Source organism: Bufo bufo, chromosome 7 (genome assembly GCF_905171765.1).
Source record: "Bufo bufo chromosome 7, aBufBuf1.1, whole genome shotgun sequence".
Lineage (NCBI taxonomy): Eukaryota > Metazoa > Chordata > Amphibia > Anura > Bufonidae > Bufo > Bufo bufo.
The window spans coordinates 93746275-93770435 of NC_053395.1; the positions used below are offsets into that span (position 1 = coordinate 93746275).

Genomic DNA, 24161 nt, shown 5'->3' on the forward strand with positions numbered 1-24161 from the left:
ATACAGATACAGATTCCATGGCCGAGGCACTTCCATGCTGTACTGTGCCTGGACAAGACACTGAAGCAAAGGCGCAGAAGCAAGACTTCGGGCCAGGTGTGATTACACTTTCACTGTCTGACCCGGTCAGTCAAAATGGTGGGAGGGTGTGGCGAGTAGAAGAGTGAGTGGAGCCTTTGGGTGCAACATGGTGCAAGGGCATTACCCTTGTTGCACCCAGGGACTTATTTGCATACTGTTAAAACGCTGTTTTCTTTGTGGACATGGAGCAAGATAGGACCAACAACATTAGATTCAGCTGACCCAGGCATATCTCATCATCACAGTACTATATTATTAGAAAATTGTCACCCTCCAAATCCCATTTAGAGCTTTATACAATAACACAACGATGCCGTTTGTGCTCTTCAATATAGAAAAAATTCTAATGCTTCCCCCTTCCCTTCATCTGTGTCCTCTCCCATGCCTTGGTTGAACTTGATGAACCATACTATTTAACTATGAATACCATAATTAATTTTCATTTACTAATAACTTTTCACATTTTCATGATGGCATAGAAAGTCTAAAATAATACACTTTATATAAATAAAATTAGGCCTATTTTAATTTTTTTGTTTTTTATCGCCACATTTCAAAGGCCATAACTTTTTTATTCTTCCGTTCGCATAGCCATACGGGGGCTTATTTTCTGTGAGACAAAATGCACTTTTTAATGGCATCATTTAATTTACCATGTCTTGTATTGGAAAAAGGAAAAAAAATTATCTTTGGGGGGCAAAATAAAATAAAAACACACAGCTCCACCAAGGTTTTTTTGGGTTTTGATATTACGACATTCACTGTGTGCTAAAAATGACATGATATCCTTACTTTGACGGTCAATGCGATTACGGTGACACCAAATCTGTATATTCTATCTTATCTTGTTTTATTACTTTAAAAAAAGTAAAAACCTTTGAAACACATTTCAAAAAAGAATTAGCATCACCAATTTTTTATGTTTCTGTCTAAGAGCTGTATCAGGGCTTCGCTTTTTGCAGGACAAACTGTATTTTTTATTGATACCATGGCTGACTGTAGATATGGTCCATAATATGCTAAAACAATTTAAAGTGAACAAGGCCCCAGGTCCAGATGGACTACACCCTAGAGTTCTAAAGGAGCTCAGTTCAGTTACTGCTTTGCCTCTGTTCATAATACACTGCTCAAAAAAATAAAGGGAACACTTAAACAACACAATGTAACTCCAAGTCAATCACACTTCTGTGAAATCAAACTGTCCACTTAGGAAGCAACACTGAGTGACAATCAATTTCACATGCTGTTGTGCAAATGGGATAGACAACAGGTGGAAATTATAGGCAATTAGCAAGACACCCCCAATAAAGGAGTGGTTCTGCAGGTGGTGACCTGACCACTTCTCAGTTCCTATGCTTCCTGGCTGATGTTTTGGTCACTTTTGAATGCTGCTGGTGCTTTCACTCTAGTGGTAGCATGAGATGGAGTCTACAACCCACACAAGTGGCTCAGGTAGTGCAGCTTATCCAGGATGGCACATCAATGCGAGCTGTGGCAAGAAGGTTTGCTGTGTCTGTCAGCGTAGTGTCCAGAGCATGGAGGTGCTACCAGGAGACAGGCCAGTACATCAGGAGACGTGGAGGAGGCTGTAGGAGGGCAACAACCCAGCAGCAGGACCGCTACCCCCGCCTTTGTGCAAGGAGGAACAGGAGGAGCACTGCCAGAGCCCTGCAAAATGACCTCTAGCAGGCCACAAATGTGCATGTGTCTGCTCAAACGGTCAGAAACAGACTCCATGAGGGTGATATGAGGGCCCGACGTCCACAGGTGGGGGTTGTGCTTACAGCCCAACACCGTGCAGGACGTTTGGCATTTGCCAGAAAACACCAAGATTGGCAAATTCGCCATTGGCGCCCTGTGCTCTTCACAGATGAAAGCAGGTTCACACTGAGCACATGTGACAGACGTGACAGAGTCTGGAGACGCCGTGGAGAACGTTCTGCTGCCTGCAACATCCTCCAGCATGACCGGTTTGGCATTGGGTCAGTAATGGTGTGGGGTGGCATTTCTTTGGAGGGCCGTACAGCCCTCCATGTGCTCGCCAGAGGTAGCCTGACTGCCATTAGGTACCGAGATGAGATCCTCAGACCCCTTGTGAGACCATATGCTGGTGCGGTTGGCCCTGGGTTCCTCCTAATGCAAGACAATGCTAGACCTCATGTGGCTGGAGTGTGTCTGCAGTTCCTGCAAGACGAAGGCATTGATGCTATGGACTGGCCCGCCCGTTCCCCAGACCTGAATCCAATTGAGCACATCTGGGACATCACGTCTCGCTCTATCCACCAACGTCACGTTGCACCACAGACTGTCCAGGAGTTGGCAGATGCTTTAGTCCAGGTCTGGGAGGAGATCCCTCAGGAGACCGTCCGCCACCTCATCAGGAGCATGCACAGGCATTGTAGGGAGGTCATACAGGCACGTGGAGGCCACACACACTACTGAGCCTCATTTTGACTTGTTTTAAGGACATTACATCAAAGTTGGATCAGCCCGTAGTGTGTTTTTCCACTTTAATTTTGAGGGTGACTTCAAATCCAGACCTCCATGGGTTAAAAAATTTGATTTCCATTTTTCTTTTTTGTGTGATTTTGTTGTCAGCACATTCAACTATGTAAAGAACAAAGTATTTCAGAAGAATATTTAATTAATTCAGATCTAGGATGTGTTATTTTTGTGTTCCCTTTATTTTTTTGAGCAGTGTATTTACAGATTCTTTAATGACAAACATTGTACCAAGAGACTGGTGCAAGGCAAATGTGGTGCCCATTTTCAAAAAGGGTGCTAGGTCTTCACCAGGAAATTATAGACCAGAAAGCTTAACATCCATTGTGGGAAAAATGTGTGAGGGCCCTCTACGGGACTACATACAGGATTATGTAATATAATAAGCGATAGCCAACATGGTTTTACTAAGAACAGAAGCTGTCAGACTAAGGCTACTTTCACACCTGCGTTAAGTGCGGATCCGTCTGGTATTGGCACAGATGGATCCGCACCTATAATGCAAGTGATTGTATCCGTTCAGAACGGATCCGTTTGCATTATAAAGAGCAAAGTCAAAACGGATCCATTGAAAGTCAATGTGGGACGGATCCGTTTTCAATTGCACCATATTGTGTCAGTGAAAACGGATCCGCTCCCATTGACTCACATTGTAAGTCAGGACGGATCCGTTTGGCACCGTATCACCAGGCGGACACCAAAACACTGAAAGCAGCATTTTGGTGTCCGCCTCCAGAGCGGAATGGAGGCGGAACGGAGCCAAACTGATCCTTATCCATTCAGAATGCATTGGGGCTGAACTGATCCGCTTTGAACAGTTTGTGAGATCCCTGAAACGAAACGGATCTCACAAACGGAATTCAAAACGCCAGTGTCAAAGTAGACTAACCTGATTTGTTTTTATGAAGTAGGTGAGTAGAAGCCTGGACAGACGGAAGGCTGTCAATATTGTGTTTTTGGACTTTGCAAAGGCGTTTGATACTGTCCCACATGGACGGCTTATGGGTAAATTGAGGTCTATTGGTTTAGAAAATATTGTAATTAGATTGAAAAGTGGCTTCATGATCTTATCCAAAGAGTTGTGGTCAATGATTCCTACTCTGAATGGTCCCCGGTTATAAGTGGTGTACCCCAAGGTTCTGTGCTGGGTCCGCTATTTTTTAAAGGGAACCTGTCACCAGTTTTATGGTGTCCTAACTAAGGGCAACATAAATGAGTGACTGATTCTCTTAGCAAAATGCTGGATCACTTTCTTTAATTGACCCAGTCAATCTGTCAACATCTTGTATTAAAAAGCTCCAGCTGATAATGATGAGTCATGAATATTCATGAGCTCCTGACTCTCCCCGCCCACCTGCTGCTGATTGACAGTTATTTTCCATATGAATCAGCAGCAGGTGGGCGGGGGAGTGGCTATAGCTCTGAATAAAAAAAAACGATGGACTCAATGACATCACGCTGGACTCCAATCAGCTCATTAGCATGCAGCATCTTTGTGTGCATATTATGAGGTAACCATCTGTCACACCAGTAAGTGAATACATCTAAGGTACTTTTTAGTAGTTAATGATTGTATATAATTAGTTAGATTATAATCAAATATCCACATGACAGGTTCCCTTTAACGTATTCATTAATGACAGAGGATGGGATTAGTAGTGCTGTTTCTATTTTTGCAGATGACACTAAAACTTTGTAATACGGTACAGTCTATGGAAGATGTTAATAAGTTACAAGCGGACTTGGACAAACTTACTGTTTGGACCTCCACTTGGGAAATATGGTTCACTATAGATAAATGTAAAAATATGAACTTGGGGGCTAATAATCTGCATGCAGCATATGTCCTAGGGGGAGTAAAACTGGGAGAGTCCCTTGCTGAGAAGGATCTGTGTGTATTAGAAGATCATAAACTAAATAACAGCATGCAATGCCAGTGCGCTACCTCTAAGGACAACAGAATTATGTCTGGTATTAAAAGAGGAATGGACTCGCAGGACAGAGATGTAATATTGCCACAATACAAAGCATTGGTACGGCCCCAGGCTGTCATGGTAACTGATCGGTGCCTCGCAACTTCACTGCAGGGTTTCCTCTGCCTAACCTCACTGATCCTGTGATCATTATTGAATGCAGTATAAAAGGGGTTAAATGACCAGGTTCAGTGTCATTGCCGCTCCCGTTCATTGCATGCCCTGTATGGAGTGGGCTCAGCTCAGCAGCCCACTCCATACAATCTCCTGCACATAATACCATACATGTATGGTATTATGCTTTAAGGGGTTGAAAAGCATGGACTATATTGAGTAACTTTTATATTCTTACAAATATTAAAAGCTATGTACACCTGTGCAAACAGTCTTGACTTTATATGGAGGACCTGTCACCACAAAATGCAATGCAATCTGAAAGCACCATGCTGTACAGCAGGAAAATCTGAGCAGATTAATATATATATATACTGTATATATTTATGAGAAGAGATTCAGTAAAACCTAGAATTTCTACATTTATATCTTTGCTTTTTTCACTTCCTGTGAATATCTATTGGTACAGGAGGGAGGAGTTATCAATGATGATAGCATTGTGTGTTCACAGAAAGTGGAAAAAGCAGAGATATAAATGTAGAAATTACAGGTTTGACTGAATCCAACTGCTTGCAAAGACACATGACTGTGATTCACCTGAATAAAATGCTGTTTTTCTATTGTTGATCTAAGGCTCCGTTCCCGAGTTGATACTTTTTTTTAATATGCAAATTAGGCCTCTGGTGCAATGAGGGTGTCACCATTGCTCTTCTGTTGCCTGCCGCTCTCTGGCTGCTTTGATTGAGAGGGCCAGGCATTGGCAAAGAAGACCGGGAGGGGCTGGCCACAGAAATGAGTGGTGCTTAGGTGCAACAAGAGCAATGATTACACCCTCATTGCACCAAAAGACTAATATGCATATTAAGAAAAAGTATCATAACTCGGGAACGGAGCGTCAGATCAATAAAAGAATAACTGCATTTTAATCAGGCGAACCACAGCTATGTGTCTATGCAAACAGTTGGATAGGGAGGTCACTGATTTCCTTTAATTCTTCAGCTGCTTTATGTCTACAGCCAATTCAAATCCAGTGTATCTTTAGGATAGCTAAGTCTGTAGTCTGTAAGACTCTGCAGTCCCACTTTCTTCTGTCACCTACTATTAAAATTAAGTAGTACAAAGAAAAGGACAAAAAAAAAAGGGAGGGAGGGGAGAATGCTCCTCATTAGGAAGGGGTAAATGGCCCAGTCATGAAGTGCTTATGCCGCTGTACAGAACACTGGTGAGACCTCACTTGGAGTATTGTGCGCAGTACTGGAGGCCATATCTCCAGAAGGATATAGATACTCTAGAGAGAGTTCAGAGAAGAGCTACTAAACTAGTACATGGATTGCAGGATAAAACTTACCAGGAAAGGTTAAAGGACCTTAATCTGTATAGCTTGGAAGAAAGAAGAGACAGAGGGGATATGATAGAAACTTTTAAATACATAAAGGGAATCAACTCGGTAAAGGAAGAGAGCATATTTAAAAGAAGAAAAACTACCACAAGAGGACACAGTTTTAAATTAGAGGGGCAAAGGTTTAAAAGTAATATAAGGAAGTATTACTTTACTGAGAGAGTAGTGGATGCATGGAATAGCCTTCCTGCAGAAGTGGTAGCTGCAAATACAGTGAAGGGGTTTAAGCATGCATGGGATAGGCATAAGGCCATCCTTCATATAAGATAGGGCCGGGGGCTATCCATAGTATTCAGTATATTGGGCAGACTAGATGGGCCAAATGGTTCTTATCTGCCGACACATTCTATGTTTCTATGTTTCTATGGTTAAAACGATTTACCAGGGGACCTGCTAGCCCAAAACATCCAGGACTCTAGCCTAGTGCCCCAAACATCGTGACTGCAGAGGCACATTCAACTGTATCACCATTCACAAGATGACAATATAGTTTAATATTGTGACGGGAAAAGGAAGCCAGTGGCTCCCTGCCGCACCATTCATTCTAATAGGCCACAAGCTACTAGGCCTGAGGCCTATTAGAAGATGAAAGAGGCCTGTGGCTTGCAAAACAGTGGGGAGCGGCAGTAAGGTGAACTAATGGGGAACTATGGATACTAATAGGGCAGAACAAGGGTGAGGGGCATTACAGTATAACTTCTAGGGCACTATAGGGTTGATTACTGAGGTATGTTAACTAATGCAGGGCACTACAGTGGGGCATTTTAACTACCTAGAGCACTATAGGAGACATTTTAACCACTAGGGCACCACCACAGCCATTTTGACTACTGTGGAGCACTATAGGGGGTATTTTAACTACTGAGGCATTATAGGGGCATTTTAACTACTCGGGAAGCTATAGGGAGCATTAACTACTGAGAACACTACAGTGGGGGCATTTTAACTACTGGGGGCACTATAGGGAAATTTTAACATCTGGGGACACTACAGTAAGGCATTTTAACTACTGGAGTACTATAGAGCCATTTTATCTATTGGTGGCACTATAGAGATGCCTTATTACTACTGGATACACTATGGTGGACATTATTATTAGGCACACTATGGAGCAGATTACTACTATTGGGGCACTCTTGTGCAGTATTATCATTACTGGGGGCATTGTAATGGTATTACTAATGTGGTTAAGAATTATTATTATTGGTGAGATTTTTATATTACTATGGGGCCACAATCTATAAGGCACTATTATCTCTGCAGTATATTATTTGGGGCGTTGGGGAGCACAGCAGGCATAGTTTGGGGGTAGGTAGGAGTAGGATACCACAAGTGGCGGATTACAATAGGGATGTTCGGGTCGGCAGCCGCGGGCCCAGCACCGCTGATGGGCCCAACGCCGACCCAGTAGGCCTTAGGCCTATGCAGTAGTGAAATTCCAGCACAGGTGTGCGTGATGACGTCATCGTGCGTGCCTGGACACAGCACAGTGAAGTGTGCGCGCCTGCCACTGTGCGCCTGGACATAGGTGAGTATTAGCTTTTATTTATTATTATTTTATTTTTATTTTATGTGTAAACATTGGGGGACATGGGAGGACACAGACAGGAAGACATGTGAAGAGACAGTACATCGGGGGAAAATTGCAGTATGGGGGCAAATTACTATGTGGGGGAAAAATATTATAGTGGGATTACTGTGTGCGGGAAAATTATTATGGGAGGGATTACTATGTGGGGCAATGTGGGGGAAACTACTGTGTGGGGGAAACTACTGTGTGGAGGCAGTGTGGGGGGGGCAAACTACTATATGGGGACTGTGTGGGGGGGCAAACTACTATATGGGGACTGTGTGGGGGAGGCAAATTACTGTGGGGGGTTACTATAGGGGGACAGTGTGGGGGAAATTACCATATTGGGGCAGCGTGGGGGGGCCTTGCTATTGGGGAGGCACTGTAGGGGCAATTCTATTATTTCTGGGGACACTATACAGGGATTATTACCTGGAGCACAATATAGGATGTTATTATTACTGGGGGCACTCTAGGGGAGATTATAGCTGCTGTGGACACTATAAGACATTTGGGGTAATTTATCAAACTGGTGTAAAGTAGAACTGGCTTAGTTGCCCATAGCAGCCAATCAGATTCCACCTTTCATTTTTGACAGCTCCTTTGGAAATCCAGTTATACTTTACACCAGTTTAATAAATTACCCCAATTATCTCTACTGGGGTCACAATTTTTCAGCAGTATAGTACCTGGGACACTGGGGAGCACAACAGGCACAGTATTGGGAGTGGCAGCAGGATGACATTGTGGGGACACCAGGATGGGGAGGTTGATGGAAAAATTGAGAAATGTAACGTGTCTGTGTTACAAACTCTGCAGAGACGAGATGCGGCTGAAAGAATTTGTCATGGCGGTCTAACGGAGGAGAAGAGGAAAGAGAAGGTCTACATGACAGGAGATGTCCCTGGATGTAAGAGGTATGTGGTGCTGTATTCTCCTAAAAGTCTTTTTTATTATAATTATATGTATTTTAAATTGGCGACCAGATTTTTCAGTTTAGAAGCCAATTTGGGGTATTTATTTATTTTTTTAGTCTGGAGATGTCATATGACCTAGGAAGAGACTGTGGCGCTCACGAAGCACCGCAGCCTCTTCATATAAAAAGAAACTAAACTAAAATGGAGGGAGGGGCCCAAGTTGAGTAGACAGTCCTGGGCCGATCATGCACTTAATCCGCCCCTGGATACCACTGTTGGGACACCAGAGTGGGGAAGATAATAGAAAAAGTGAGGAACCTAAGATATCTGTATGTAAAACTCTGCAGAGATGAGACTATGATAGAAGACATCATGGTCGAATAGAAAAGAGGAAAACGAACATCTACATCAGAATGAACATCACCTGTGAGGCACTGGATGTAATTGGTGTGGTGCTGTAAAGTCTTGTATGTAAGCAAGTATGTCTGTATGTCTTTAGTGTGAAGATGTGGGGGAAGGAGCAGTTGATTCAAGAATTTGGCACATATGTATTGGGGCTTGGGCCCCACATCTTTTCAGACTCTAGCAATGCCCCTGAGTTTTACATAGCATAATTAACTAAAATGCCTGAAGTGGTGTGCAATATGTTTGCGTTATATAAATAGAGATTATTAGTATGCACACTTGAAAGGGGAGTTAAAGGGTTTCTATCACTTCGTTTCACATATTTAGGTGTCAGACACTAGCGATCCGCTAGTGTCTGCTCTGCCCAACCATCCTAATATGATAGGTTTTGGGGCAGCCGTTTTGCTAAAATAACAACTTATATCTATATGCTAATGAGCCTCTAGGTGCTATGGGGGCGTCATTAGCACCTAGAGGCTCCGTCTACCTTCATAAACTGTCGCCGCCCAGCGCGTCCCTCCAGCCCGCCCATCTCCTGCTGAATGCGATCCTCTCCATGCGCGTCTCTGTTCTGCGCATGCGCAATAAATGTCTGACCGCTTCCCTGCTCAGACATCTCCACTGCGCCTGCGCCGATGACATCATAGTGCTCCGAGGAACAGGCGCAGTGGAGATGTCTGAGCAGGGAAGCGGTCAGACATTCAATGCGCATGCGCAGAACAGAGACGCGCATGGAGAGGATCGCATTCAGCAGGAGATGGGCGGGCTGGAGGGACGCGTGGGCGGCGACAGTTTATGAAGGTAGACGGAGCCTCTAGGTGCTAATGACGCCCCCATAGCACCTAGAGGCTCATTAGCATATAGATATAAGTTGTTATTTCAGCAAAACGGCTGCCCCAAAACCTATCATATTAGGATGGTTGGGCAGAGCAGACACTAGCGGATCGCTAGTGTCTGACACCTAAATATGTCATACGAAGTGATAGAAACCCTTTAACAAACACAGTCCATTACTACAGCCAGGTCCATAAATATTGGGACAGCGACACAATTCTAACATTGTCGGCTCTATACACCACCACAATGGATTTGAAATGAAATGAACACAATGTGCTTTAACTGCAGACTGTCAGCTTTAATTTGAGGGTATTTACATCCAAATCAGGTGAACGGTGTAGGAACTACAGGGTGGGCCATTTATATGGATACACCTTAATAAAATGGGAATGGTTGGTGATATTAACTTCCTGTTTGTGGCACATTAGTATATGTGAGGGGGGAAACTTTTCAAGATGGGTGGTGACCATGGCGGCCATTTTGAAGTCGGCCATTTTGAATCCAACTTTTGTTTTTTCAATAGGAAGAGGGTCATTTGACACATCAAACTTATTGGGAATTTCACAAGAAAAACAATGGTGTGCTTGGTTTTAACGTAACTTTATTCTTTCATGAGTTATTTACAAGTTTCTGACCACTTACAAAATGTGTTCAATGTGCTGCCCATTGTGTTGGATTGTCAATGCAACCCTTTTCTCCCACTCTTCACACACTGATAGCAACACCGCAGGAGAAATGCTAGCACAGGCTTCCAGTATCCGTAGTTTCAGGTGCTGCACATCTCGTATCTTCACAGCATAGACGAGTGCCTTCAGATGATACGAGATGTGCAGCACCTGAAACTACGGATACTGGAAGCCTGTGCTAGCATTTCTCCTGCGGTGTTGCTATCAGTGTGTGAAGAGTGGGAGAAGAGGGTTGCATTGACAATCCAACACAATGGGCAGCACATTGAACACATTTTATAAGTGGTCAGAAACTTGTAAATAACTCATGAAAGAATAAAGTTACGTTAAAACCAAGCACACCATTGTTTTTCTTGTGAAATTCCCAATAAGTTTGATGTGTCACATGACCCTCTTCCTATTGAAAAAACAAAAGTTGGATTCAAAATGGCCGACTTCAAAATGGCCATCATGGTCACCACCCATCTTGAAAAGTTTCCCCCCTCACATATACTAATGTGCCACAAACAGGAAGTTAATATCACCAACCATTCCCATTTTATTAAGGTGTATCCATATAAATGGCCCACCCTGTACAACAGTTTGCATATGTGCCTCCCACTTGTTAAGGGACCAAAAGTAATGGGACAGAATAATAATCATAAATCAAACTTTCACTTTTGAATACTTGCTTGCGAATCCTTTGCAGTCAATTACAGCCTGAAGTCTGGAACGCATAGACATCACCAGACGCTGGGTTTAATCTCTGGTGATGCTCTGCCAGGCCTCTACTGCAACTGTCTTCAGTTCCTGCTTTTTCTTGGGGCATTTTCCCTTCAGTTTTGTCTTCAGCAAGTGAAATGCATGCTTAATCGGATTCAGGTCAGGTGATTGACTTGGCCATTGCATAAGATTCCACTTCATTCCCTTAAAAAACTCTTTGGTTGCTTTTGCAGTATGCTTTGGGTCATTGTCTATCTGCACTGTGAAGCGCCATCCAATGAGTTCTGAAGTATTTGGCTGAATATGAGCAGATAATATTGCCTGAAACACCTCAGAATTTATCCTGCTGCTTTTGTCAGCAGTCACATCATCAATAAATACAAGAGAACCAGTTCCATTGGCAGCCATACATGCCCACGCCATGACACTACCACCACCATGCTTCACTGATGAGGTGGTATGCTTAGGATCATGAGCAGTTCCTTTCCTTCTCCATACTCTTCTCTTCCCATCACTCTGGTACAAGTTGATCTTGGTCTCATCTGTCCATAGGATGTTGTTCCAGAACTGTGAAGGCTTTTTTAGATGTCATTTGGCAAACTCTAATCTGGCCTTCCTGTTTTTGAGGCTCACCAATGGTTTACGTCTTGTGGTGAACCCTCTGTATTCACTCTGGTGAAGTCTTCTCTTGATGGCTTGCTTCACTGATAGTGACAGCTCTTTGGATCTCATCTTGAGAGTTGACAGCAACAGATTCCAAATGCAAATAGCAAAACTTGAAATGAACTCTGGACCTTTTATCTGCTCATTGTAATTGGGATAATGAGGGAATAACACACACCTGGCCATGGAACAGCCGAGAAGCCAATTGTCACATTACTTTTGGTTCCTTAACAAGTGGGAGGCACATATGCAAACTGTTATAATTCCTACACCGTTCACCTGATTTGGATGTAAATACCCTCAAATTAAAGCTGACAGTCTGCAGTTAAAGCACATCTTGTTTGTTTCATTTCAAATCCATTGTGATGGTGTATAGAGCCAAAAATGTTAGAATTGTGTCGATGTCCCAATATTTATGGACCTGACTATGTGTGTGAATATAATTATGCATACATAGTAATATAATTATTAATATTATTTAATAGTAATAGTTACCATTTTACCCTGTTGCAGTGGCCACTCCACCTAGCTGAACTTTTACACTGTTACTTGACTGTTGCTATACTTTTAAGTGCTTCTTATTTACAGTATATGCTGTATTACAGGGAGTGCAGAATTATTAGGCAAGTTGTATTTTTGAGGATTAATTTTATTATTGAACAACCATGTTCTCAATGAACCCAAAAAACTCATTAATATCAAAGCTGAATATTTTAAATTAAGTAGTTTTTAGTTTGTTTTTAGTTTTAGCTATTTTAGGGGGATATCTGTGTGTGCAGGTGACTATTACTGTGCATAATTATTAGGCAACTTAACAAAAAACAAATATATACCCATTTCAATTATTTATTTTTACCAGTGAAACCAATATAACATCTCAACATTCACAAATATACATTTCTGACATTCAAAAACAAAACAAAAACAAATCAGTGACCAATATAGCCACCTTTCTTTGCAAGGACACTCAAAAGCCTGCCATCCATGGATTCTGTCAGTGTTTTGATCTGTTCACCATCAACATTGCGTGCAGCAGCAACCACAGCCTCCCAGACACTGTTAAGAGAGGTGTACTGTTTTCCCTCCTTGTAAATCTCACATTTGATGATGGACCACAGGTTCTCAATGGGGTTCAGATCAGGTGAACAAGGAGGCCATGTCATTAGATTTTCTTCTTTTATACCCTTTCTTGCCAGCCACGCTGTGGAGTACTTGGACGCGTGTGATGGAGCATTGTCCTGCATGAAAATCATGTTTTTCTTGAAGGATGCAGACTTCTTCCTGTACCACTGCTTGAAGAAGGTGTCTTCCAGAAACTGGCAGTAGGACTGGGAGTTGAGCTTGACTCCATCCTCAACCCGAAAAGGCCCCACAAGCTCATCTTTGATGATACCAGCCCAAACCAGTACTCCGCCTCCACCTTGCTGGCGTCTGAGTCGGACTGGAGCTCTCTGCCCTTTACCAATCCAGCCACGGGCCCATCCATCTGGCCCATCAAGACTCACTCTCATTTCATCAGTCCATAAAACCTTAGAAAAATCAGTCTTGAGATATTTCTTGGCCCAGTCTTGACGTTTCAGCTTGTGTGTCTTGTTCAGTGGTGGTCGTCTTTCAGCCTTTCTTACCTTGGCCATGTCTCTGAGTATTGCACACCTTGTGCTTTTGGGCACTCCAGTGATGTTGCAGCTCTGAAATATGGCCAAACTGGTGGCAAGTGGCATCTTGGCAGCTGCACGCTTGACTTTTCTCAGTTCATGGGCAGTTATTTTGCGCCTTGGTTTTTCCACACGCTTCTTGCGACCCTGTTGACTATTTTGAATGAAACGCTTGATTGTTCGATGATCACGCTTCAGAAGCTTTGCAATTTTAAGAGTGCTGCATCCCTCTGCAAGATATCTCACTATTTTTGACTTTTCTGAGCCTGTCAAGTCCTTCTTTTGACCCATTTTGCCAAAGGAAAGGAAGTTGCCTAATAATTATGCACACCTAATATAGGGTGTTGATGTCATTAGACCACACCCCTTCTCATTACAGAGATGCACATCACCTAATATGCTTAATTGGTAGTAGGCTTTGGAGTAAGACAACATGCATAAAGAGGATGATGTGGTCAAAATACTCATTTGCCTAATAATTCTGCACGCAGTGTATATCTCTCTACACTTAAAGGGGTATTCCCATCTCAGACACTGAGGACATATTGCTAGGATATGCCAGCAGTGTCATATAGGTGCATGTCCCACCTCTGGGACCCGTGCCTATCTCCAGAACGGGACTCCCGAAGAGAAGCAGAATGCACCGCACAAGCACAGCCCTACCATTCACCACTATGGAAGTTCCAGAAATAGCTGACTGCTGGTTGCATGACTGCATGACAGGGGGTAAAATAGACTGTGTGCACATAGCTATCTAATGGTGGGAAATGTTGCAGGTAGCCTGCCACAACATATATCCATTCCAGGCAAAACATATCTCATTTGGCAGGATGAGATGGGCACTGTAAATGAGCTACACTTGAGAAATGCATTGCATTGTAAATATGTGTATTGTGAGCAACACTGAGTAAGTGCTGTCTTCTACTGACAAATTGTATTAATATTGTTGGATAATATGTGCATGCAAAAGGATCTTTTGGGAACATTTAAATTAATTAAATTTATGCTTGTCCTTAAGCTGTAGAGAGCGCGGGGAGAACATTGAAAGAGCATAAACAGAAGTGCAGGCCAGCAACATTCTGAGAAGCAGGACTGCCAGAGACTGAGAAATAGCTGGCAATATTCTTGCCTGTAGCTAGCTAGCAAATTGAGGTGATTAGTACTAGCCATAATGGTTAAGATTCAGGGCATAAATAGGGCCATACAGTAGCTGAGCTTTGCAGAGGAGTTCAGGGCAGATGTAAGGGGTAGAAAAAAGCTGCCTAGTCCATTCATCTGGAAGCAGACAAGGAATGTATTAGAGATCGTCCCGTAACCAAGTGTCCACACACCATGACTAAGGCAAGTGTGCACAGTGGTTCTAAGTATAAAGATACCACAACCTGGGAATGTCTGTTACAGACTGCACAGATAACTGTGCTGATATCTGCAGATGCAGCCATCTTCATTGGTGCCACTCAGACCAGATCCAGAATCTCATTGTCCAGAAGCTGGTGCAACGCCAGCCAAAGGGATAGTACACTGTTACTCCTAAAATGGACTGTGTTATATTTGCTTGTTTCCACTTAAAGAGAAAGCATACCTAAATAATATGTTGCCTCAAACAAAGCCAGTTCCCACACTGAGAGACTGTTAGGCCCCTTGCAGTCGAGCGATACCGAATAGGTCCGGATGCATTCAGTTAAAAATGCGCGATTTCACAAGCAAGTTCATTCAGTTTTGCCTGCGATTGCGTTCAGTTTTTATTGCTCCGGTGAAATGCGCATTGATGCATTTTTCACACGTATGATAAAAAACTGAAGGTTTACAAACATCTCCTAGCAACCATTTGTGAAAAACGCATCGCATCCGAACTTGCTTGCGGATGTAATGCAATTTTCATGCAGCCCCATTCATTTCTATGGGGCCAGCATTGCATGAAAAATGCTGAATATAGAACATGCTGCGATTTTCATGCAACGCACAAGTGATGCATGAAAAACAAGGCTCATGTACACAGACCAATTGAAATGAATGGGGCCGGATTCCGTGCGGGCGCAATGCATTCGTGTCACGCATTGCACCCGCGAGGAATACTCGCTCCTGTGAAAGTGGCCTTACCATTGTTGCCCCACAAGAGACCGGTAAAAACTGCCTTGTTTAAGCTCCATTTGCGGCTGCCTAATTACTTCTACCACCCTAGAGTAGAGATGAATGTAAACTAAAGGCCATAAAGAGCCTTTCTGTTTGTAAGGTCTGACCCCCCCCTTACAAGTTTTTAAAGCTAAACTGTTGACAGCACTAGGTAAGGGCTAGAGAAGAAGAAACATACCTTTGAGGAGCTTGTATCATCAGATAGAGGTGGAGCTTCATTGTGAAGAGCGTTCTGCTCTCTGCATTGAGCTGCTACACAGCCCCTACCCTCTGCTGAGTGACAGCTGTAGTGGTCTCCTGGTTGGATGCTACAGCTGTCAGTCATAGCAGAGGGGAGGGGCCGTGAAGCAACTTAATGAAGAGAGCTCTTCACAATAAAGCTCTGTCTTCACTGCATTTACCCTAAGTTCACACTTGCGTGTTTTACAGCGCGTTCGAACGCGCTGTAAAACGCATAACCGATGCAAACCAATGCTTCCCTATGGGACTGGTTCACATTTTTGCGTTTTACAGCGCGTTCGAACGCGCTGAAAAACGCCCGACGCATAAACAAGTTCTTGAGCTTCTTTGGGGCGTTTTGTCGCGCGTTTGCGGCCATAGGACACTGCTATCAATCACACAAACGCGTGTAATACGCGCGTTGACTATGGACAAAAACGCACACAAAAACGCGTGACAAAAACGTGCGTTAAACGCGCATATCAAATACGCTCAGGTCTGAACCCAGTGTCAAGGTGCAGAATTTAGCAGAATAAAACGTTCATATTCTCACTGCTCCTAATGATAAAATTCCACAAAAGTTATGTTTCTACTGCACTTCCCAGCTGGTATCTAAAGGAATCCAAATGCATCTAAAGAGAACCTTATCATATTCACAAGTGGCAGATTTATGTAACTGAAAATCAGTTACTTTGTATGGAGTTGCTTTAGTGGCAGGAATGCGATTCCTGTAAAAACCCATTTCGATAAATGGGAGAGTTGCAGAAATTTCAGGAACAAATTGGCCATATGTAAATATACGGTACCCTTAGTCTTCAACCAGGAGAAAGAATACCGTATGTACATTAAAGGATGTACTTATGACTTTGTTTATATCAAAAACAAATTTACTATGGGCAGCATCTTGAAGACCCTTTAATAGATCAAGAAATCATTCAATAACTGACAAGCCTGAAGCTATAAAGTTACTGTAATAATTCTATGTTCTTTTTCATTTACAATAATAAAATATCTTTTAGACACTGCAAGTCTTGTACTCTGGATTTATTTGGTTAAGGAAGGGAAATAAAATTGTCTCATAGGAAAATTATGTATATTGCCAGTATCCTGAAAAAGCAAGAAGGTAAGATTTATCCATCTGCCACTGTGTAAAATATAATTTTTACCCAACAACTGCATTCAGAAAAATCTTCTTTTTAATGAATACATAAACATGCCATACTCCACGGCACAATGGAAAGAGCTAATTAAAAGAATGTTACACAAATCAGTCTTTCAGCATCCAGATTTTACCACCTGCTGCTAATACAGCAATTACAGTTTTAATGTGATTAATAATCAGCAGAAAAGCAAGAAATTCACCAGTCATCTTGGGGAAAGGGTATATTTAACTCTTTGATTTCTACATACAAGCTGGCAATTAATTTATAATTTTTGATCTAACCTACCTGGAGTTCCAAACTGAATGCAGTTTTCCAAAGTTCGCACAAAATCAGGATCGCTTAGCTTAATGATATGTAAGCTGTTGGCCTTTTCCATATTCTTCACCCATTTATTTGCCTGACCCTGAGGATCAATCATCAAAGGCCAGCGTCTTGCATTCCTGGAATTACATTTGTGTACATACTTAATACTGATTATTTGTACTGTACATACACTTAGTACACTTTAGGGTTATCCAAAGTCTAAAACATGCCCCCTAATGCCAGAGCTCATAATATAGATTATACTTACCCCGCTCCAGGCATCGTTCCTGATCCCCGCACAGCCGCCGCTGCATCTCCCGCAGGCTGCTACAGATAACCCTTTAATAACTCATATGGAGAAAACTTGCTAAATACTATCGGCCTCCTTTATCAAACTGTCTAACAGGCAAAAAGCCTATTGATTATCACAATCAATCACAGCTCAGTGTTCATTTCTGGAAGGAAGATAGCTGCCCTGGATTATTTGCTATGGGCAACAAGGACAGTTTCTTTGTCTTGATACATGAAGCCCATAGTATTTATCAATTTATACGACTTGTTAACGGGCTCTTGTTGCTTTGGTGGGTTTAGGTGTATTAGTGTACTAAGATCCAATTTTTGTATGAGAAGATATGTATTTCCCATTGTCAATAGCAATATGAAATTTTAGGACTCGTAGTAATAATAATCTTTATTTATATAGCACCAACATATTCTGCAGCATTTTACATTCCGGAAGTTCAAGTACAAAGAGAGTCATAAATAAGATAACAACAAACAGGTCAACATTTAAAAGAAGAGGTGTGAGGATCGTAGTCACAAGAGCTTACAATCTATGAGGAGACAGAGGTGAGAAAAAAGGTAGAAGCGCTTGTTTTGTGCAATGGTCCGGCCATCTTAATACAACAGGGTAGTAGATCTAAGGCTACTTTCACATTTGCTCTTTCCCTTTCCGCTTCTGAGTGTATGGGGTGTGGTGGAGGCTGACAAATCAGGTTCAGGGCTCATTCACACAGCCATTGCCCCGCAATACATCGGGCACAGGCCGTGTGCACCCCGCATCACTGATGCGGACCCATTCACATAAAATGGGTCCTCAAACCCGGAGATGCGGTGCGGAAGTACAGATCGGAACCCCACGGAAGCATTACGGAGTGCGGACCGTCGGATGCGGATCGCGGACACAATTTGTGGTCCACAGCACGGGCCCGGCCAGCACAAAGTCATGTGCATGAGCCCTCAGAAAAATAATTCTGAGGGGAGAAGGGGGCAGTGAATGGAGAAGGGTTAGATCAGGGGATGCGATAGGCTAACCTAAAAAGATGTGTTTTTAGGGGAACTCCTTGCTACAAGCTACCAGCTGTCACCTTAAACATGTGGCAAGGAATCTCCCAGTTGTAGAGTTCATACGAGCGGTGAGGATAATGTGGTGAGGACTGTTTAAATTTCATAAAGAGGTGAGGCAATTGAAACAAGGTAATACTAAAGCTACTATAGAGAGAACATACAGTATAGCAGCAAAAAGTCATAGCGAATGCCTTTACACTTACAAATAGTGTTGAGCGGAATTGCGATTTGCAAGTTCGGCGTTCGGGTTATTTCCGTAATGGTTTCCGTTACCACGGACCATAATGGAATTCTATGACGATATGCACCACGGAAGCCTATAAGAGGCATTCTGTATTGCATTCCGTCATAATAGAAGTCTAGGTACTGAAACACAAAACAGCCCCTAGTAAAATGCCTTGCATAACAGATTTTATACTTTGCTTGGCTGTCATGATCTCTTTATATTGTGTATGGTGTTGGGCCTAATACCACAATAGAATGGCATTCAAAACATTTTAATGCCTGATTGAAATACAGACATCACATCTAGACAGAGTACTTGGGGAAAAGAACACAGAAGAAGCAGGAGTGGTGCTTCTTCAACATAAAGTTTACAATTTTATAATCAATATGATTTCTGTCCATATCACTAAATTTACTAAATGTAAGGATAAAATAAAAGTCTACAAATTATGAAAATACAGTAGTAGAAGTAAATGAAATGGACAAAAAATGTGTAATCACACAAGAAATTAAAATGATAATTGCCATCTGTTTCATGATTGGAATATCTATTCCATTTCTGTCACTGTGGTCACTAAAAGCAGGCACATTAACTTGTTTCAGGTGGTTAATAATGACAGGAATATTATAACTGGCTAGGCCAATTCTCCCTTTCTCAATGTGTGATTGATCTGCGTCTGCACCTAGGTTTACTGCTTGCTTAATTTTATTGAAAATCCCTGAGGATTTGCGCTGGCAATTACCTTTTAAATCCAACAATACAGATGATTTGCATGATTGGGAAAAATTTCTAAATGAATGTGGTTTGGGTGCAATAAGATTTATTACTGGTAAGAGAAAACAAAAATTAGCAAATAGTGATAATAGCCATAGTGAAGAAATAAAAATGAAACTTGAACCATTTAAACAGATGGAGGAATATATAGAGTTATCCCAAAAATGCCAGAAAGAGATTATGAAAGTGGAACAAGAAGTTAAAAAGAAAGGGAGAATAGGGGACTATCAGGTAGAAAACAGGCAGCACCAGGAGAAAACGCATGGGGGTCCCTATACAGAAAGGAGACCGTATAGACCAGGGGTGCACAACCTGCGGCCCGGGGGCAACATGCGGCCCTCGATACCATTCTGTGCGGCCCTCAATCATCTGGTAACAGACATGTATGTCTATGTCTTGTGGCTGCTCACATGTATCTTTCATGTATTTTCCCATTAAATGGGAGTACTAGAAGTGTAACTAGACATTTATGAGATATACTGTATGTTCAATATGCCATGAAAATAGTATTTCAGTTGGTATCACCCCTTTAAGTTTTATTTTCGGCCCTTGGAATTGGTTCAGGCTCACAACGTGGCCCCCAACCAGAAAAGGTTGTGCACCCCTGGTATAGACCCTTCCAGTAACAGGGTAAAAACAACTATAGGAGAGATACACCATATAGGATATTTTACCCACAATATGGATATGGGAGAAGGGGATATGAAACAATTATAACCCCAGATATAGATCAAATTATAGACCCCAGTACCCAGACAGGGAATTTAGATCCCAATACAATGGTCCAATACAGAAACCTATGCATAGAAAAGATGAGGAAGGCCAAGCAGAACAAAATGACAATAAACCAAATATTGAACAAAAAAAAGAATATGACTATCTCAACAATCCCCATCCTAGGACCCCAGTTATATATTTCCTCCCAAAGATCCATAAGGACCAAAAAAAACAAAAACGTGAAGACCAATAGTCTCTGTTATAGAATATATCAACAGTAGAGACTCTGAATAGATTGATGTGTTCCTGCAGAAATACGTGATAGAAACACCTTTCTTCTTTAAAGATACTAGTGATGCTTTGAAGTTATTAAGGGAGAACAAAATCTTTGAGGAAGATATGATACTTGCTATGACCGATGTCACTTCCCTGTACACTATTATTCCCAAAGACATTGGTGTACAGGCAGTGAAGTTTTATTTGGATAGAGATATAGGAATGGAGAATGAACAAAAATATTTTATTTTAAAATGCATAGAGTACTATTTGTAACATATCTATTTTTGGGTTAATGAGGTGTACTATTTACAGAAGGTCGTTACCGCGATGGGCACGAAATTCGCACCTATCCTGGCAAACCTATTTATGGCATATTGGGAGTATCTATATATTGATTCATTGTTCAAAAAAAGGGAGAAAAAGATGGGTTCCGCTGTGTATGGAAAAAATATATAGATGATTGTGTGTTTATTTGGAAGGGAGGAGAAGAAGGTTTGGGGTAATTTATAGTGTTCCTAAATGATAATAACTGGAATTTGAGATTTACAGTGAATACCAGTAAAGAAAAAGTGTGTTTTTTGGATCTAGAAATATTTGTAGAAGAGGGACTAATCAAAACAAGAACGTATTTTAAACCCACAGACCAATACACCTCGAAGGCTTTGCCAAAGGATCCAGAGGAATTGTACCAGGAAGAGTGTTTAATATAATAAAAGTGAGATCATTCAGCAGAGGTTTATGGAGAAAGGCTACGATGAAATTGTACTAGTAAAAGAAAAAGAGGAAGTTGCACAGAAATATGAGATGAAAGGGACACGACATAAAAAATAAATAATAAGGGTCAGAGGGATAATAATGGTAATAAAGGCTATAAGATTGCCTTCTCTACCTAGTATTCGAGTCTTTGTCCATCGCTAAAGAAAATTATTCAAAACAATTGGAGAATATTGCACAACGATCCAATATTGGGCAATATCCTTCCGAATAATCCTCAGTTCATATTTAGAAGAGCACCGATTATTAGGGACAAATTAGTCCACAGCTCACTCCGTAGAGCCTCTTTTTTACCTAATGGACAATTCACATGGTGCGGCTTTTGTGCCACGTGTAAGAATCGAACTAAAGAAGAGAAAAAAACGCCAGAAAAAGGCTCTGATTAGAAGTAATGTGGGGAATAAAGACTTTAAGATAAAAGGACATAGATCCTGTGAAAACATAGGAGTAATATATGTGCTCGAATGTCCCTGTAAATTACAATATGTGGGCAGAACCCTGAGGAAATTAAAAGTAAGGATAGGGGAACATCTTAGAAATATAAGGAAAGGCTTAGAGACACACAGCGTATCAGCGCATTTTAAAAAATGCCATCAAAGCAATCCGTCAGGTATGAAATTTACTGGTGTGGAGTTAGTGCGAAACAAATGGAGAGGTGGAGATCCAGTTGAGTATATAAATAAAAAGGAGATGGAATGGATATATCAGATGCGGACCCTGCAACCTGCACGTCTGAATATAGAGTGGGATGTGAAAGCGGTTTCTATGTATTAAACACAGTGTCCCAATACAGAAGTATTTCCCGTGGCGATACCTTATATTATAGCATAGGTTCTGATTAATACAGATAGCTCTAGGGAGCACATGCAATTTCCATGAATTGGAGGAGTGCCAAGTAGTAGTTAGAATAGGTAGAGATTGTGAGAGTAGTCACTCCGTGTCAGGAAAACACAAGGTTAATGAGCTGTCTGTTAAAAGATATGTATTCTTTACAGATATGCCTGTTAAAAGGATACTCTTTGTCCAGGAAACAAAAGGTGAATGAGCTGCCTATAGAGACTACATGACCATTTTAAAATCAGTGATGAGTTCATGGTGGCAAACTGTGTTTAAATGTTTTAGTATTTAAATGAAGTGTAATGGAATGGAATGTTTATAAACCATTTTAGATGGATATTTATATATTTTTAAACATATAAAGCGGAAACGATGCCGCGAGCAGGAGGTTTAAAAGCACTTACACCAGACATAGATGGTGACACGCCCCTGATGAAGCGGTGCGAAACCTTGGTCGGGCTATGAGTTTTTATGAAATTTTTATGTGAATGAAGGAAGTCTTAAATCTTGTAAGTACAATAAAAACCTGTTTTAATATCATAAACACGGTGAGCACTATGCAGATATCCTTTTATAGGATCTCTTGCTGAAGTGAAGAAAGGTATTGGACACCTAGAGGATCACTCGGCATTGAGAAAAGGCTATAACATTTGGATCTGAAGTACCCCGAGGGCTAAAGAAAAACCGTGCAATCTCACAGACGTATATGAGGAAGGATTTCTGTGAGAATGTACATCACATGCAATGACTGACTAACCATAAGTAGAGACTGCGCGGAACTACTCTTTTTCTCTGTGGATTTACAAGTGGAGTTTCGGGATTACTCTTTATAGTTTCTGCTGCATTTCACATATACTGGATTGCATATCCGACTTCTTTATTTGTATTTTTAGAGAACTCTGATTCGCCACAGGATTTACTTAATAGATAAGAAGATAAGATACAGTATGTCACAAAAGTGAGTACACCCCTCACATTTATGTAAATATTTTATTCTATCTTTTCATGGGATTACACTGAAGATATGACACTTTGATACAATGTAAAAGTAGTCAGTATACAGCTTGTATAACTGTAAATTTGGTGTGCCCTCAAAATAACTGATCACACAGCCATTAATGTCTAAACCGTTGGCAACCAAAGTGACTACACCCCTTAGTAAAAATGGCCAAATTGTGCCCAAAGTGTCAATATTTTGTGTGGCCACCAGTATTTACCAGTACTGCCTTAACTCTCTTTGGCAGTTCACTAGAGCTTCACAGGTTGACACTGGAATTCTCTTCCACTCCTCCATGATGACATCACAGAGTTGGTGGATGTTAGAGACCATGAGCTCCTTCACCTTCCATTTGAAGATGTCCTACAGATGCTCAATAGAGTTTAGGTCTGGAGACATGCTTGGCCAGTCCAACACCTTTACGCTCAGTTTCTTTAGCAAGGCAGTGGTCGTCTTGGGGTTGTTATCATGTTGGAATACTGCAATGCGGCCCAGTTTCCAAAAAGAGGGGATTATGCTCTGCTTCAGTATGTCACAGTACATGTTGGCATTCATGGTTCCATCAATAAACTGTGGCTTCCCACAGCCAGCAGCACTCATGCAGCCCCAAACCATTACGCTGGGTTCACACATGAGCGTACTTTGTTGCGCTCTGTATGCATGATTTTATCGGGCGTCTCACATACGCGGCTCCGAAACTAGCAAACGCCCATTGTCGCGTGTTCCCGGAAGTCTATGTACGGGAACGCGCAACCATACGCCCCAAAGAAGCTCCTGTACTTCTTGGGGCGTAGGGCGTTTTACAGCGCGTTCGTAGGCGCTGTAAAACGCTCAGGTGAGAACCATTCCCATAGGGAACCATTGGTTCTTGCCTGTTGAGCGTTTTAC

The 24161-nt window shown here is 41.8% G+C and overlaps 1 protein-coding gene across 1 annotated transcript in view; it reads right to left on the minus strand.

Moving 5' to 3' along the window:
• The window catches only part of DNAH7 (dynein axonemal heavy chain 7), a 574291-nt gene that overhangs the window by 164160 nt on the left and 385970 nt on the right, over positions 1 to 24161 (minus strand). The window contains exon 46 of the mRNA XM_040440176.1: positions 17305 to 17459. Within this exon, the coding sequence (XP_040296110.1) occupies positions 17305 to 17459 (155 nt within the window). The remainder of the gene's footprint in view (positions 1 to 17304; positions 17460 to 24161) is intronic.